This window comes from Carcharhinus amblyrhynchos, chromosome 6 (assembly GCF_965287045.1).
Source record: "Carcharhinus amblyrhynchos chromosome 6, sCarAmb.v2.hapA, whole genome shotgun sequence".
Lineage (NCBI taxonomy): Eukaryota > Metazoa > Chordata > Chondrichthyes > Carcharhiniformes > Carcharhinidae > Carcharhinus > Carcharhinus amblyrhynchos.
In genome coordinates this window covers 87,986,659-88,004,576 of record NC_137329.1, presented here as the reverse complement: position 1 = coordinate 88,004,576, position 17,918 = coordinate 87,986,659, and the positions used below count along the sequence as shown (strand labels likewise).

Sequence of the window (17,918 nt, the reverse complement as noted above, 5' to 3'; positions counted from 1 at the left end):
ACCTCCCCTTCACAAAAACATGTTGCCTATCACTAATAAACCTATTTTTTTCCTGATGTGAGTGCACATCAGGAAATCTTCTCCAATAATTGTAAGAATCTTCTCCAATAATTTCTCCACCACTGATGTAAGGCTCACAGGTCTGTAGTTTCCTGGATTGTCTCTTCTGTTCTTTTTAAACAAAGGAACAAGGTTAGCTACTCTCCAATCCTCTGGTACCTCGCCTGTGGCTAAAGAGGATGCAAAGATTTTGGCCTCAGCAATTTCTTCCCTCGCCTGAGATAGACTATTTCTGGGCCTGGGGACTACTCCCCCTTAGTGTTTTTCAAAACCTCCAATGCCTCCTCCTTTTTTATCTCAACATGTCCTAGGATGTCAACATCCTCTTTTCTACACTTCCCATCCACCACATCCTGCTCCTTTATGAATAGTGATGTCAAGTACTCATTAAAGACCTCATCGGCTCCAAACACAAATTCCCTCCATTGTCCTTGAGTGGACTCACCCTTTCCTCCTTATATATGCATCAAAAACCTTGGAATTCTCCCTAATCCTGCCTGCCAAGGACATTTCATGGCCCCTTTTTCCCTCCTAAATCCCTGTATAAGCTCTCTCTTACTCTCTTTGTATTCCTGAAGAACCTTTGTTTTTGGTTCCTGAAATTTAAGTATGCCTTCTTCTTTCTTAAGCTTAAAGTCTCGCGTTATCCAGGGTTCCCGAATCTTGCCATCTTTCTTCTTCATTTTTACAGGGATGTACTTGCTGGCCTGCCCCATCATCAGCCGGCAGGCTGAAAAGGTAAAATCACCCCCAGTACTTTTTATTGAAAATGTTTAAATTTAGAAATGTTTTGCATTAACAATTTCAATTGTTTTCAGTTGTTTTAACTGAACAACTGTAGTTCAAAAATATGTATTTCTCAATGTGAAAGCTCATATTTGTAACACAATAAAAAATTTGCTTTTTCTATATTAAAAAAATGTATTGAAATTAAAAGTATGTGAGTCAAAGAAAAATGCAAATGAAGATAATACTGTGAGTGGCATCTTAGCAACAATGTTAGCACCATACTTGGGCCTACCAGAGTGAGCAGAATCTCTTGATTTGGGGAGGAACTGATACAGGAAACTCACAGGTTTTGATTCACTGCCAGGCACTGTCTCCTTTTTTTTAAACATAAACCAGTTTTGTTAACATGAACTCACACACGCAAGTTGTGGGAAATGGTAAGAGTACTCGATACTGCTGATCTAAATAGGCGGACATTTTTGTCTGCAAGCAACCAACATAGCTCCAGAGGCATCGCTGCAAATTAAGCCTCACTATAATCCATCCTGAGCTCCCTGGATCCCTCTTGTTCTTTTAATGACATCGTTTTTTGACAATTCAAAAGAAAGTGAATTAAATGAATCATGTATCCAATCAGAGACAAGGCTGCATTCAAAATTCTCCTGTAGAGTTTTAAAGTGAGTGAAAATGAAGTTGAGTGTAGATTTTCCAGTAGGATTCAAATGGCAACCTGAACATTTCAATCAACCCACTTGTCACATTTTCTTACATTTTGACCTGAAGCCTTGAAGTTTATCTGAATGTTCTTATTTTTCCCTGCTTTTTAACATCCAGCTCATTCAGATGCTTGACTCAATATATCTGAATGATATACAAGCTCTGCACATGAGAATCATCATATTAAATCTTTGTTTGGCAATTCATGCAGAGCAGAAAACTCTGTGCATTATAGAGTTCACAAACACGAGACAGGATCTTTCCTTGAGATAGACATTGCACTTCTGTAGACATGAGAAAACCCTGGTACTCAGCTCCCATGTCTTCACACAGTCAACCTAGTGATGTTAGAAGGCATGGTTTTACATAATTCACAGTTTTCACTGCTTGGTCTCATACTGCAGTTGGATGGCATTTTTTTGCAACAAGGTTTCATGGTGCAGTTTGCAGTGGCTAACTTGTATATCAGAATTCTGTTCTTTTACCTTACTCACGGATCCTTTGACCTTTCCTGTCATGGAATCTGCTCTGACAAGGCAAATGCTATTGTACTTAGTATAGTTAAGATTGTTTTCCTCCAGATAAACAGTTGTGACACAAAAGATTTTCTCTCCAGTCGGATGACTGGAAATTCTTTGCTAAAGAAGAAATTCTCTTTGATAGAATCTCCATCAACATACCTGACATTGGCAAACAACTGGTAGTGTCGCTAATACCTGTGGAATCATCAACCAGCAAGGCAAATTTTCTACTAACTCCTAATTTCTGTTGAAACACCTATTCCATATCAACTGACATTTTGTTAACATGCTTTTTGATTGTAGCATCAGAAAAAGAGGAACTTTGCCAATTTTCTTCGGTAGCATAAGCTCCCAATATTACTTTCAGGCAGTGTTAGAGTTTCAGCAATGTTGAGTGACTTCTTTGATTCCACTGTAAGCTCTGCCACCAGGTAACTTGCCTCTTCTGCATTATCCATCTTATGCTGATTTTGCTAAACATTTTGGTTTCTCAGGCACTTTAAGTACTACATATCCTTGCTGCGGAGTGACTTGTGTCTTCTATTCAGATGGTTCCTCAATTGGTTTGGTAACAATGGAGCGTTTGAGAGCTTCTCCCTGCGATTTAGGCATTCTGGAACCGGGCAAGAGCCATCACCAGTCCATAAAAACCAACAAAGTAGCTGTCACTGTCCAATCCGTGTACGAACATCACTTTTCTCCTCAAGATCCTGTAGTTTAGGACATCTGAATCAGAGATTCTTCACTTCTTTTCTTCACGGCTGTATCATACTACATTATATGCCAGTGGTTCAGTCAGGGCACTGCTCCAATGAGTAACACTTGCCTCGCAGAACCCATAGCAGAGATTCTCCATCAATAGAGCTAGAAGATCCAGCTGGCGAGAAGGCCAGAAAATTCCACCCCAGGCTTATTCACACAACATCCCTAAATTTAACCACAGTGAAATACACAAGCTCCCTTATACACACAGATACATACAGAAGTAAGAACAGATTCTATTAATAACAAAACATGCAGCTAGATTAGCAACAGAATACAAGAAGCAAATCATGTGGTGAAATGGTCCTTCAAGGTGTGCCCATTAGACGGGCTATCTATTCTGGATTTTTGGAAATGAATGGAAGTTGGAACTCTCTGGACTTCTAGATGAGATTATGTCCATGTTTCTGTACAGGTGAATATCTACACATGTCCCTCACACTGCCTGAGCTAGCTGCTTGTTAGTTAAAGTTCTGTTCTCACAGCTGGAGGAATGGTTCCTCTTGTCCTGATAGTTTTCAGACTGATCTAGTTTCATGCTTGTGTTTGGAATAGTTAAGGTTCATTACTTGAAGACAGCTTTTGTCATGTGACCCCCCCCCCCCCACCCCCAAAGATCAATACCTGCATTGTTCATGTAACTGATTCGAAGTTACACAATTTGATTTTCATGATTGCTGTTCATACCTACTTATGACGAACTGATTTCCGGATAACTCTCTTTGTTAAGCTTTGAACTTTGAGACGTGAAGTGGAGTTGAGTTGTAGGTAAATACCCAGTCAATAGGTGATGCAAATTCACAATTGGTTTTGCATTGCGTATCATGGAAGGACATTCCTCCAACAGTAATTTTGTTTTTAAACTTTCCGTTGCTTCGGAAAAGCAGCCAGCATAATCAAGGGCCCCATACAGCCCGGACATGCTCTATTTTCCGTTAGGAAAAAGATACAAAAGTCTGAGGTCACGTACCAACCAATTCAAGAACAGCTTCTTCCCTGCTGCCATCAGACTTTTGAATGGTCCTACCTCATATTAAGTTAGATTTTTCACTCTAGCTCTGACTGTAACATTGCATTCTGCACCCTCTCCTTTCCTTCTATATGTCTGTAAAGCACACAAGAAACAATACTTTTCACTGTATACTAATAATGTGATAATAATAAATCAAATATTTTCCAGAAGCACGTTCAGACATGAGTTTATCTTTTGTCTGAAAATCACAAAAAGATCACCCGATACTCTAAAGCCACCTTAAGCAGCATTTGATCACTTTTTAAAGCCCATTTTGAAAAGTCCACACTGACTGAAGTTTACATCTTGAAAGTTAGAAACATGAGGCTGAATGGTAGACGAGTTCCGGTTCTGGGATTTCTGGCTCCATTCCCAGGCTGTCTGATTTTTAGAATATCTTTTAAGGGTGCGTGTGGGTTTCTATCAAAAACTTCGATCCAACATTCCCGAATTAGTCGGCTCCATTGGAGGGATAAGCTTGCCCTACTCCTAGTCAATTTTCATGGGGTCGGGCAAGGTTTTCAAAGAATTGTGGTTCACGACTCTTCAAAGGAGGTGAAATATAGTTTATATGAGGAGATCTTTTAAAAGGTGAGTTTAAAACATCCTCCTCATGGCCCCTACGCCAAGGTAAGACACCTCACCCCCATGAGTCCTCTTGTCTTCTATGCTCCTTCGCCTACCATATGGCCCCCTGTCATGCTATGGAACTTCCATGCCCATTCACCCACTATACACTATGTAGACTAATGAATGCTATAGTGATTGCAGGATGGCTTCAAAAAAATCTTTAAAAATTATTCATTCATTACTTCCCACTTTTCTTAAAAAGCCATTTCACTGCACGGTAATAGAAATGTCAATCACCCAAACAATTTAGAAGAGGTAAAGCACCACTGAGCAGATTGTGGATAAGGGCAAAAGATTAGACAGCTGGAATTTTGTAAGTGAATAGGGAAAGGGTTTATTTCAGGGTGGACATGGTTGAAGTGACCTAGCAACTGAATCAATATTAAAATGCTTTAAAAAGTGTGCCTACTATCACTTTCCTAGAGCAATAAAGAAAGGAGAGTGAAGTGGGTCTCAGACTAGCTTTAAATCCAAACAATTATGAGGATATGAAAAGCTGGCTGAAGTAAACTGGGAAATTAAGTTAATAGTCAGTGCAGGTGCAGTGGCAGACATTTAAGCAGATATTTCACAACACTTAGCAAAGATATATTCCAGTGAGAAAGGAAGACTTTGGGATAAAATATGGCATCTGTGGCTAACTAATGAAGTTAAAGAAAGTATCAAATTGAAAGAAAAAGGATACAATTTCATTAAGATTAGTGGTGGGATCAGAAGATCAGGCAGAATATAAAAAACAGCAAAGACTAAAAGAAGAGAAAGAGAAATTAGAAGAGGAAAGTTTGCTAGAAATATGAAAGCAGATGGTAAGAGTTTCTACAGGTATTTAAAAAGAAAAGTGTAAAATGAACGTTGATCCTCTAGAGAGTGAGTTGGGGAATTAATAATGGAAGATAAGAAATTGATGTATTGAACAGATATTCTGTATCTGTCTTCACTGTGCAGGATACAAATAACACCACAGAAATAATTATAAATGAAGAGGTGAAAAGCAGATAGAAACTTAAAACAATTACAATCACCAGGAGAGGATATTAAATCTAAAACTGAAAGCCGGCAAGTCCCCAGATCTTGATGGACTTCATCCTAGGGATTTAAAGGAAGTGGCTACTGTAATAGTAGATGCAGTGGTTTTAATTTTCCTACACAGCTACACGTTACAACTTGTGATATATTTGCCACTATTATACAACAAAGCACATTTATACTCATTAACTACTTAATAAAGTTCTGTACATGATAAGCTTTCGCAAAAGACATGTTAATTATGAGTTTTACTCTCCATGCAAGGTACTCATTGAAAGGTACAGGCCAGCCTTCTATCTCCCAGCTGCTATCTGCTATAGGAAAAAATCTTATAACGTTTACCTCACCAATTTCTTCCAGCTTGCCTTGGAGAAGTTCTATCTGTACATTTTGGACTTTGCAGGCGAGTAGAAGATTGTGTCGCTCCAACCTTTTCTGTTCTATTGCGGTTTCTATAGATACATATTCTTTCTGAAGTTTTGCTAGCTCCCTGGACACAAACAACACAATGACACTTTTTGTTTACATTTTGGCTTAGTGTTGATTTTACAATTTTGTCAAAAAAAAGGTAATTTACTACTCAAGAGTTATTGGCCAAACAGAGGTGTTCATGTTTATTTCGGAGACCATGTGCTGTATCTGTTCTTGTGTTGGACTTCTTGAAGCAAACAATAGTAGGGTAACTGAATTAGGTGATTTCAACTTTTCCAATATTAACTGGGGGGGACAATTTCAACTTTCCTAATATTAACTAGGGTGGACAGAGTTTTAAAGGCTTGGATGGAGTGGATTTCTTGAAATGTATAAAGAATCTTTCAGGCAAATATGTAGAGGGTCCAAAAAGGGAAGGAGCTGTGCTGGACAGCATGGCACAGTGGTTAGCACTGCTGCCTCACAATGCCAAGGGGAGGCATTATCCAGTTTGGGAGGGGGGAGGCCTCCGATGGAGCATTTTAGCGGTCTGGGAGGGATGCGGCAGGGAACCAGCACTCCATCATTTTTTTTTCTGCACATGCACAGTTGGAGGCGCCGATCGGAGAGCCAAGGCTCAATCAGAGATAGTCAGCATGGCTTGGTTAGGGGGAAGACATGCCTAACAAATCTGACTGAATTTTTTGAGGTGACCAGGTGTGTAGATGAGAGTTGTGCAGTTGATTAGTTTTGTTTTGGATTTCAAAGTTTTTGACATGGGAGACTTATAAAGAAAGCAAATGCACATGGGATACAGGGTAATTTGATGAAGTGGATTCAAAATTGACTCAGCTGTAGGAGACAGAGAGTGATGACAGTGAATTGAAGCCATGTCCCGCAGTGTATCTCAGGGATCTGTGCTTTGTCCCCTATAATTCATCATTTATATAAATAACATTGTCATCTAAGTTGGGGGTAAGTTAAAGTTTGCAGATGACACAAAAATTGGATGGGTGGTTAACAGTGGGCCAGAATGTGCTGGGCTACAAGAAAATATAGGTGAAATGGTTAAACAGGCAGGTAAGTGGCAGATGTAATTTAACCCTGAAAACGGTGACACACTTTGGAAGGAGTAATTTGAAAAGGACATACCCAACGAACAACATGGCACTAGGAAATTCTGGGGTACAAAGGGACCTTGGTGTGTTTGTTCGTAGATTACTGATGGTAGAAGGGCATGTTAGAAAGGTGTTGAAAAAGGTACATGGGCCACTTGCTTTCATCAATCGAAGCATAGATTACAAAAGCAGGGAAGTCACATTGGATTTCTATAGAACTACAGCACTGTGTGCAATTCTGGTTACCACATTATGGGAAGAATGTGATTCCACTGGAGGGGATGCAGAGGAGATTCACCTGGATGCTCCCTGGGATGGAACATCTAACTTATGAACAGAGGCTTGGGTTTTTGTTGGAGCAGGGAAGACTGAGGGACAACCTGTTGAACTGTAGGGTCAGTCACTAGGGGACATAGGTTCACAGTGAAGGGCAGGAGGTTTAGGAGAGACGTGAGGAAAAACCCAGAGGATGATGATGGTCTGGAATACACTGCCTGAGAGGGTGGTAGAGGTAAGTTGACTCACATCCTTTAAGAAGTACCTGAAAGAGCACTTGGTAGGTCATAACGTTCAACGCTATGGACCAAGTGCAGGTAAATGGGATTAGATGGAAGGTCAGGTATTTCTCACCTGTCGGTGCAGACTTAATGGGCCGAAAGACCTGTTTTGCACTGTATGATTCCAAGAGGCTAAATCTGAAGTGGGGAGTACATTTTGTTCAAGCATATTCCAAAACAACATACTGCAATTTTAAAAAATTGAACCTAGGCTACTCTTATATCATTGACAGAGAAGTAACTTGCAACTGCCCTGGTGTAAGGTAATTTAGAGCCTTCTGCTTTAAAGAAAGTGCTATTAATTGGTGAACTAAACTTCCTAAAATACAGGCTACATGAAATCCAAAAAGATAAGTTGCTGGAAATTTAGTGACTTAAATAAACTTGCTGTAAATAATTCAAACTATTTGTTAACAAAAGCAAAACAAAATGTACAGTTCAGAATATCAGAAAACTTTCCATTTATAGAAGGGATAGAAGAAGAAAGTTACAAGATGGCTTTGTTAATGTTTCAAACATTCAACACCATCCCAAGCAATTTTCTGTAATTTAGTGGAGTATTTACAAAACGACAGAATCAGTGAGGAAGAAATCTCCATTATTAGTTATTTCTGGGTAAAATATGAAAACTGTCTTGTTGGAAGTTGCTGCATGCACGTCTTTGTCGTCAAAATCAGTTTCTCTCACTATCATCTTCCCAATATTAATTAGGCATGGGCAACAAATGCTGCCTTTGCTCAGAACGACGCAAGAGTAAAGAAAGATATAATTTTGGTGATGAAAGGGGCGCAGGCTCTTTTCAGTGCTTGTCTGGCCCCCATCCCAAAAACTAACAACAAAGCTCTCTGACCAAAAAATAGTGAGTTATAACACAAATGCTACATCCCAGAGATTCTGTTTGGTACTGTTTATTTTCGCAGTTCAACAATCCTGAAATCAATGCAAACGATTGCAGTTTTTAAGTGCAGCACCAGTTCTTGCCATGCTTCATCCTAACTTTAAAAATATTATGTTAGAAGTGAGCTGCACCCACCAACCTAGCCACACACCTCAGGGTGAATTAATTTCTATTGGAAGTTTCTGCTAATTGTGTTCACTTGCTGCCTTTGAGAATCATCTAAAAAGTTAACTGCTTTTTTTGAGTGCTAGGACAGTAATAGGAACATTCCGAAAACTTTTGAATATATATTTTTACATTTGCTAAGAAACTGATTGACAAACCTCAACATACCTAGGAGTAAAATTTTAAGTCTTTTTCAGTCATGTTTACATGAGATATTCATAGGCGGCGGATTGAATTTCCATAAAAATGTTTTTTTCTTAAGTAAACACATTTTCAATTGTATTAATCTAATTGCAGCCACCAATCTTAAATATATCAAGGAATTTTGTTTTTATAACTATCAATACGACAAAAATAGAATCCATATGGATAGAGGTAAAAGATAAGAAAGCATCCATTACACTAATATCATGTATGGGCCACTAACATGGAAGAGAGGTGGAGACAAATTAGGCCATTAAGTGAAAAACAGAATAATAATCATGGGGGATTTCAAATACTCTGCTATTAATTGGATAGTTCAGGTAGGTAAAGGATATAGAGAATGAAGTTTCTACAGTACCCAAGACTCCTTTCCAACACCTTATGTAAAAAGACTAACAAGGGAAGGTTCACAACTGGAACCAGTAATAGGGAATCAATTAGGGCAGATAAGTGGTTAAAAAAGGTGACATAATATTAAACAATTTAAGATGATGATGATAGGAAAGGATATAAATATGATAAAAACAGTTAATAAATTGGAGAAATTAATCTTGAGAGACTGAGAGAAGAACTTGGTAAAATAAAATGAAGAACTATATTGACAAACAATGTAGATGAATAATGGGAAACATTTAAAATGGTGTTCAGCAAAAGTGTAGGAAAATGTATTCGCTAAAAGAAAAAACAGTGGAACTCCATGGATAAATGCCAACATAAAGGACCATTTGAGAGTTAGGAAATAGGCTTACATTTAAGCACATAGACAGCAGAGCAGTGTAGAATAAGAGAGAAGGATGAAGAAATTAGGAAAGAAGTAAAAAAAAGTTGGGAAGGTAAAGATGAACTATGACATTTAATTATCAACAAACATTAAACATAATAAAATATTTTACAAAAATAGTCTGGACTTGGACTCGGACCATTAAGAGATGCTATACCAGGTAATGATAAAGAAATGGCAGAAATATAAAATAACTATTTTGCTACAGTATTGGGGGTTTGATAGACATGAAATTGAATGAATAGAGCAATAGTAAGAGCATTTAAAATAAAATAAGGTGGATGTATTAAATAAATTAAACAAGCAGAAAGAGGAAAAGGCCCCCTGGTCCAAATAGATTGCATCCATGGATTTTTAAAGAATCTGAGGAGAGGTATAATACAACATATTCCACTGCACGGTCATGATCGAGCAAACCATTGACCTCCTGAAGATGCACTTCTGATGTTTGGACTGTTCAGGATGGGCTCTCCAATACTCACCTTAAGAGAGTTTTCCGCATCACTATTGTTTGCTGCATGCTGCACAATCTTGCACTACAAAGAGGGGATGATTTTCATAAGGGAGACCTTGTGGGGTGAGATGTCTCCTCAGATGAGGAGATTGTGGAAGGGGGTGACTCTGAAGAGGGCAGAGATTCAGGCAAGCCACATGGATGTCAATGCACAAGAATGACATGGAAGTCGTGTCCATGACAGTGTTCTAGAAAAGATAAGGACTTGACTAGTTTTCATAATCAACACACTTTTCAGTCTTTGATACAGGGAAGGCTACAACATCATTCCGAGCATGAACAGAAGACAGAAATCTCACAGTGATCACAGAAACAGCTTTGGTCCCTTTCTGCCCTAACAATTGGGTTGTTCCTGGAATCCACAGCAATCTTGGCAACAAATGGCTACTGTGGATTGCACTCAATCTGTGCACGTCCTCAAGCAGCTCCACATAGTTCAGTCATTTCAAGCATAGCATCACCAAGTTAACGGGCATGGCAACTTTCCAGCAGTCACAAAGCCAACCAAACATGGATGTGCTCATATCAGTATGACACCTGGTTAGTTACGCAGCTCTATCAAAAAGACAATCTTAAGTAGTTTGCACTTCGACCTCTTAACAGAGAGCAGCATCCGGAGATCTCCATGTCTCCCACTGCCAGCTCTAATGGACATGATGTGGAGATGCCAGCACTGGACTGGGGTAAACACAGTAAGAAGTCTGATAGCACCAGGTTTAAGTCCAATCGATTTATTTGATAGTAAACTCACAAGCTTTCGAGGTTTACCTCTTCGTCAGGTGAATTAAGAGTTCTGGCCTCAGACAGAGCATATAAAGCACAGACAGTTCACAGATTACTGATTAGAATGCAAATCTTTACACCTAACCTGCTATTCAAGTCTTAAAGTGGCCGACAATGTGAGTGGAAGGAGCACTGAGCACAGGTTAAAGAGATGTGTATTGTCTCCAAACAGCACAGTAAGTGAGGTTTTGCAAACCTCACTTCTTGTTCCTGTTGGCGAACACACTTCAGTGGTCACGGGCATTTGGCCTCTGACCTTCGGGTAAGCATTCTCCAAGGCGGCCTTCATGACACACGACTGCGCAGAATTGCTGAGCAGAGACTGATAGCCAAGTTCCACACACATGAGGACGGTCTCAACAAGGATCTTGGGTTCATGTCGCACTATCTGTAACCCCTGTGACTTGCCTGGGTTTGCAAAACCTCACTTACTGTACTGTCTGGAGACAATACACATCTCTTTAACCTGTGCTCAGCGCTCCTTCCACTCACATTGTCAGCCACTTTAAGACTTGAATAGCAGGTTAGGTGTAAAGATTTGCATTCCAATCAGTAATCTGTAAACTGTCTGTGCTTTATATGCTCTGTCTGAGGCCAGAACTCTTAATTCACCTGACGAAGAGGTAAACCTCGAAAGACTGTGAGTTTACTATCAAATAAATCAGTTGGACTTAAACCTGGTGTTGTCAGACTTCCAGCTCTAATGGATGCATAAGGAGAGGCACAATCTAGTTACTGACTGCCTCAATACTGCCCTCACATACCTGGACATAATGACCTGCAACTCTACATCATGCATTCAAAGTTGCAAGGTGTGTCTGCATTGTCCTTACAAAGATTTCTTCACCATGACAATGGCTTGATTGTTTCTTTTCACACAGGAGCACACATTTGTTACAAGCTTGCCAAGTCTCTGTCCTGCATTATCTTTGTATTATGTACAAGATAATGAGAAGCACTGCTAAGCAGCTGATCAGGAGAAAAGCAAGATTCTCACAGGCAATGAGGTGACTTCATCAAGATGATCACACAGAGTCAAACCTCTCTTGCAAAGATCTGAAATTTTCCCAGATTACCCTTACTTCTCCCATTAAGCACAATGCATGGGAGAGTAGAGACTAACAAAGGAAGGACATCAGGTTTGATACCACTTTTTCCAAATGCTTATTCTCATAAAGTAAATGTCATTGTGAACTATGCATTGGGAAAACAACAGTACTATTAGTAGCAACAACTAATTTTGCCACCGACAAAAAAAAAGATCAGTGCGAAAGTAGCAGGATAAATGATAATCATAGAATCCCTACAGTGCAGAAGGAGGTCATTCGGCCCATCGAACCAAAGTTGACAAAAATCCCATTCAGCACCCCCTTCCTAATCTACAACCAGTGCGGTGAGGTTTGGTGGTGGTGGTGGTGGTGGTGAGGGACCTCCTCTTGATCCTGCTCCTGGACCTGACTAAACTTGCCATAAAACAGGTCCAGGCAGCAGGCAACCGGCCCAATTGTCTGCCCCTCTACTGCAGCTACATTCGTGACCAGGTTTCCCTGGAGAGATAGCATGCAGTGCCCGAGGTCACTGTCAAAGCCTTCTGTGCTTGTTGGACTGCATTACTGACCCTTTTAATTACATTTCGAATTTTAAGTTTCCTTTCAACTTTGCTTTTTTTTCAGGCGGTTCCCTTCCTTTTGAAGGCTGTCCCTTTAAATTTGTCCTTCAGTTGACTTGATTTAGTTTAGTTATAAAATCATAAATACCTACAGTGCAGAAGGCCATTCAGCCCATCGAGTCTGCAATGACCACAATCCCACCCAGGCTCTATTCCCATAACCCCATGCATTTACCTTAGCTAGTCCACCTGACACTAAGGGGCAATTTAACACAGCCAATCCACCTAATCCACACATCTTTGGACTGTGGGAAGAAACCCACACAGACGCAGGGAGAATGTGCAAACTCCACACAGGCAGTAATCCAAGTAGCAAATCAAACAGGGTCCCTGGCGCTGAGGCAGCAGTGCTAACTACTGTGCCAACTACTGTGCCACCGTGCTGCCCTGGTTAGCCAAAAAGTCCACTAGGATATATGAAAAGGTTACAGATGGGTGTCAGAGAGGTGTGTGAGGAGTTGAATCAGAAAATAAAGGGAGTTCACGAAGAAAAGGAATTATGTTTCCTTTACTGAACTGCAACTGAGAGGCTCAAACATTGGTAGCAGAAAATGGTTACTGGTTCCAAGTAGAGGGCTGCAAGTTACGACTTTTTCAAAAAAAGAGAAGACTTCACTCAGCATTTCCAATCAATGACGGAGTAAATGAGAGACAACAAAATGACTGAACCCAGAGTAAAAGTATTAGGATATGACTGTCCACCATTATTCTTAGACACTGAACCTTGTGACCAATGGAGAAGCGAAGTCATCATGTGGACTAAGGTATCCAGTTTGAGAAAAAGAAAACAAGGAATGGCCTTGGCTCTTTCTTCACCATATAGAAGTAAAATCAGACACAAAGTATTTTCCGAATTGGAGTTGGAACATTTGGACGTGGAGGAAGGTCTGGATAATTTATTAATATTTATGGATAACATTCATCAAAAGGATGACTTATTAAGTGCGCATGAAATCTGCTCAGATTTCAATAGTTTTCAGAAATCAGAGGATATTCCTACTGAAGAATATGTGATGGAATTTAATAGGCTATATATAAGGTTGCAAAAACACTATATGGAAATTCCACAGTCCATGTTGGCATTTAAGTTACTGGACTGTGCTAAAGGTACAAACATGGATACTGGTCAATCACTCAATCAACAATTAAAGCAAATTAAAAATTCATTTACAACATGTGCGTGTCGCTAGCTAGACCAGCATTTGTTGCCCATCCTTAGCTGCCCTTCATAAAAAATAAATGATTTAATGATGATCTTGATGCTGCCTGAGAGTTTGTGTAGCGCAAATTAGTTGCTACATTTTCTGCACTACAACATTGGCTGTAAAGCACTTTGAGACTTCAGGTGGTCATGAAAAATGCTATATAAATACAAGTCTTTCGTTTTAGTGAAAAAAAAAGGCAGGATTATGGAGAAAGAGCAGGATAGAGAGGTTAATTAGCTGGCCCTCAGAGCGAACTGCCCAATTCTGCATTATATCGATCTACACTTCAATATTAAAATTCATCATAAAATTTACTTGAAGACTGATTCCTGTGGCAATTAATTGAAGTAAGAAGTCTCACAACCAGGGCAATGCATCTACCAATCAGCACTCCTTTCTCAAGCAGTTTCAATAGTTCCATTTACAATTGGTAGTCTTGATTTTGTCCTGATGAGTGCAAGGCAAAAAGCTTCAATAATGTCTTTTTTTTTCAGCAGCATGCATTCTGACAATACATGCTACGTTTATGGTTGTATCAAATGGCTTTCAACATTTAAAAAATAAAGTTGAAGCATTATCAAAATGAGAAAAACGAGATGATTGGTTGTGCTTTAACTGTAAATTATTTGTCCAGCACTTTTGTTTGGTTATTCACAATAAAATGTTGGATGCTGCTTTGACAACTCACACAAACATACCTGGTAATGTTTAACAATTTCTTTCTAACTTCATCAAGTTCCTTTTGTGCATCCTTGACTTGCGTCCTTTTGATTAACAGCTTGTTACTGAGATTGTGCTGTATCACCATGGCTTCATCTACAGTTCGCATTAACTGCGTCTCCTCCTGTGATTTCCAATAGAAAACTGTAGTTTATATCAACTGAGAGAAGCTTTTATTCATGAATGGAGATATCAAGAGATAAATGTAAGCAGTGATATAGACTACAAAATGCATCACGAAAGCAAAAGTATTTAATGAAGCTAAACAACTACAAATTCTTAATTTCATTTAACCTGACGTGGGATAAGGTGTTACATGAACACCAGGTACCTCTGCAGAGAGGAAGGTCTCACAAAGGCCTCTTACCAAGCCACTGTTATAAGCCTCCCTGTAATTAGCTTCAGAGTAGTTATTGTAGTTGGCAGCAGATATTTATGAGCAAGAGCTGGAGGAGCAAAGTGCAAAAAGAATAAGAAAGCAAATTAGCTTCCTTCCTAACCTACTTGTTTAAATTTAAAAACACTACTGAATGACATTGACCATTTATTTTATATTAAAAATAATAAGAGCATGACAATATTCCATTTCAAAAAGTTCTGAAATTCTAGTTCTGACAAAGAGTCATCTAGACTTGAAACATTGGGCCCGATTTTACCATTTTGATTCTAAGTGCCGAGTCTGGGCTTGGTACAGGACCAACTCAGAAATCCGCTTTCATGCACGCCCATATGCTCTCAGCCATCTCCAGTCCAATTCACACTGTGGGTGGGGCTCAACGCTGCTGGAACAATCAGAGCTCTGGGGCTGGGGCTGGGGCTGGGGCTGTGGGAAGAAATCGACCTAACCTGCAATCTTTGGACTGAGGGAGAAACTGGAGCACCCGGAAGAATCCCACACAGACACAAGGAGAATGTGCAAACTCCACACAGACAGTGACCAAAGCCTAGAATTGAACACAGGTCCCTGGAGCTGTGAAGCAGCAGTACTGACCACTGCGCTACCATGCCACCCCTTCATCACACCTAACTTTTCCCAGTTCTCATGAAAGGTTGCAGATCAGAAGCATAAACGCATGTGCAGTTAGAAAAAAAATTTGAAAAAACGCACCTGTGTCACATTGCTCCCGAGCCGCAGAAAGCGGAGAAAGGTGGGTGTAAGGGGGGGGTCCACTGCCACTCTGCAGTGATCGGTAAGGGGGGAGGGGGGGCAGGGATGGTGACTGGTCTGGATACTGGGGGGTGGATAAGAGGGGCAGTGATGTGTGTGGGTAGTTGTGGGGGGGGGGAAACACATCACTGCCCCCCTTATCCACACCCCCAGTACCCAGACCGATCGCCATCCCTGCCACCGTCGACCCCCCCCCCCCAACAATTGCTCGTGGAGTGGCAGCGGATGCCCCTGCCCCCACCCCCCCTCCAGAGATCCATCTGACCCGCCACCCTCCTCCCATCAGAGATCCATTTGATCTGCCTCTCCCTTCCCCCACACCAGAGATTCATCTGACCTCACTCCCCCCCAACCAGACAGCAATCTGACCTCACTCCCTCCTCAGCCCCCAACTAGACTGCGATCTTACCTCACTCCCTTCTTCCCCCCTCCACCAGACAGCGATCTGACCTCACTCCCCTCTTTCCCCTCCCAACCAGATAGCGATCTGACCTCACTCCCCTCTTCCTTCCACCAGACAGCGATCTGACCTCACTGCCCTCCTCCCCACCCCCAACCAGTGATCTGACCTCACTCCTCTCCTTCCCCACCTGAACCAGATAGCCATCTGACCTCACTCCCCTCCTCCCCATCCTCAACCAGACAGTGATCTGACCTCACTCCCCTTCTCCCCATCCCCAACCAAACAGTGATCTGACCTCACACCCCTCCTCCCCCCTCCAACCAGAGAATGATCTGACCCATCTCCACCCCCACCACTGATCTGAGTCAGAAAGCCGTTGGAAACAATAAACGCCCTTTCAGAGGCTGGAGTACCCAACTCAGAGTTTTATTTAGCAGGTCTGTAACGGCGTGGTCCTGGATCGACGAACACGACAGTAAAAGGGAAATGCTGATCGAGTTGGGTGGGCAGTTCATTAATTCAATTTAAGTGTATTCAAATGCATTTAAATCATCATTGCGCCTGATTTGGGTGTGGAACAGATCTGTGCCATTCACGGGTCTCAGTAAAGTCGCAATCTGCTTGGAGTCAGCTGCAGATCGCAATAAAGGCTTCACAACTGATTTTACCATGATTTCACACCCGAAAACGGGTGCAAATTGTTGGTAAAATTGGGCCCATTATCTCTATTCTCGCCCCTTAGATGCTGTTAGACTTGCTCAGATTTTCTAGCATTTTCTGTTTTTACTCCACTCAGTCATCCCTCTTCCTTCTCACCTGCCCAAACTGCAGATTCGCTGGATTGGAAAAAGCAGTGATAATGATGATGGATGAAAAGATATGAGGTGGGAGAACAGCAGCTGTCAGGGCCCAAACTCCAGTCCCCATCTTTGCTCCTCACCACTGTTCGGATTTCAGGCTTCAACCACGTTCCCCCCCACACTGGTGGAAATGCAACTGCTCCAAAATCACCTTCCCCTGAACAGCACATACTCCCAGCCACTGTTCTTTGTTATTGTTTGATTTATTGTTGTCATATGTATTGGGATACAGTGAAAAGTATTGTTTCTTGCACGCTATACAAACATACTATTCATAGAGTACATAGGGGAGAAAGGAGAGGGTGCAGACTATAGTGTTAATCATAGCTAGAATGTACAGAAAGATCAGATTAATATATGGTACAGATGGGTTGTGTTATTACCTTGGATACAGGATTGAGTAACTGACAGAAATCAATAGAATGAGAATAATCAAGTTGTTTTCAGGTTCACAGACTGTAATCAAAAGGGTGCCACAAGGATCAGTGTTTGGGCACATGTGCAATTAATACTGATGACATTGATGTGGGAATTAAATGTAATGTATCCAAGTTTGGTGATAATACAAATGTTAGTGGGAAAGTTTAAAGGGGTATAAACAGGTTGAATGAATGGACAAAAACTTGGCAGTTGGAATATGATGTGAAGAAATCTGAAGTTGTCCAATTTGATAGGAAATATCGAGAAACACAATACTTTTGAAATGCTGTGAAACTGGGAAATGTTGATATTCAAAGGGACCTGGATGTCCTTTTGCAGAAGCTCAGGATGTTAACATGAAGGTACTGCAGGCAATTAGGAAAGCAAATTGTATGTTAATCTTTATTACAAAGGCATTAGGCAATAAAGATGAAGCAGTTTTATACAACTTTATGATAGTGCAACAACTGGAAAACTGCATACAATTTTGATTTCCTTACCTAAAAGAATAGTTGCCTTAGTCACAGAGTGCAACATGCTGACTCCAGGAATGAGAAAATTATTATATGAAGAAACGCAAAGTAG

General features: G+C 40.6%; 1 protein-coding gene across 6 annotated transcripts in view; it reads right to left on the bottom strand.

The window, feature by feature from the left end:
- The window catches only part of LOC145344509 (structural maintenance of chromosomes protein 1B-like), a 141,494-nt gene that overhangs the window by 45,628 nt on the left and 77,948 nt on the right, over positions 1-17,918 (bottom strand). For 4 of the 6 annotated variants that reach the window (XM_080191687.1, XM_080191685.1, XM_080191683.1 and 1 more), the window contains 2 exons: positions 14,461-14,606; positions 5,805-5,947 (listed from right to left, as the gene is read on the bottom strand). In XM_080191687.1, the coding sequence (XP_080047813.1) occupies positions 5,805-5,947; positions 14,461-14,606 (289 nt within the window). Of the gene's footprint in view, positions 1-5,799; positions 5,948-14,460; positions 14,607-17,918 lie in introns of all 6 variants that reach the window. The other 2 variants (XM_080191686.1, XM_080191684.1) reach the window with 1 other exon arrangement.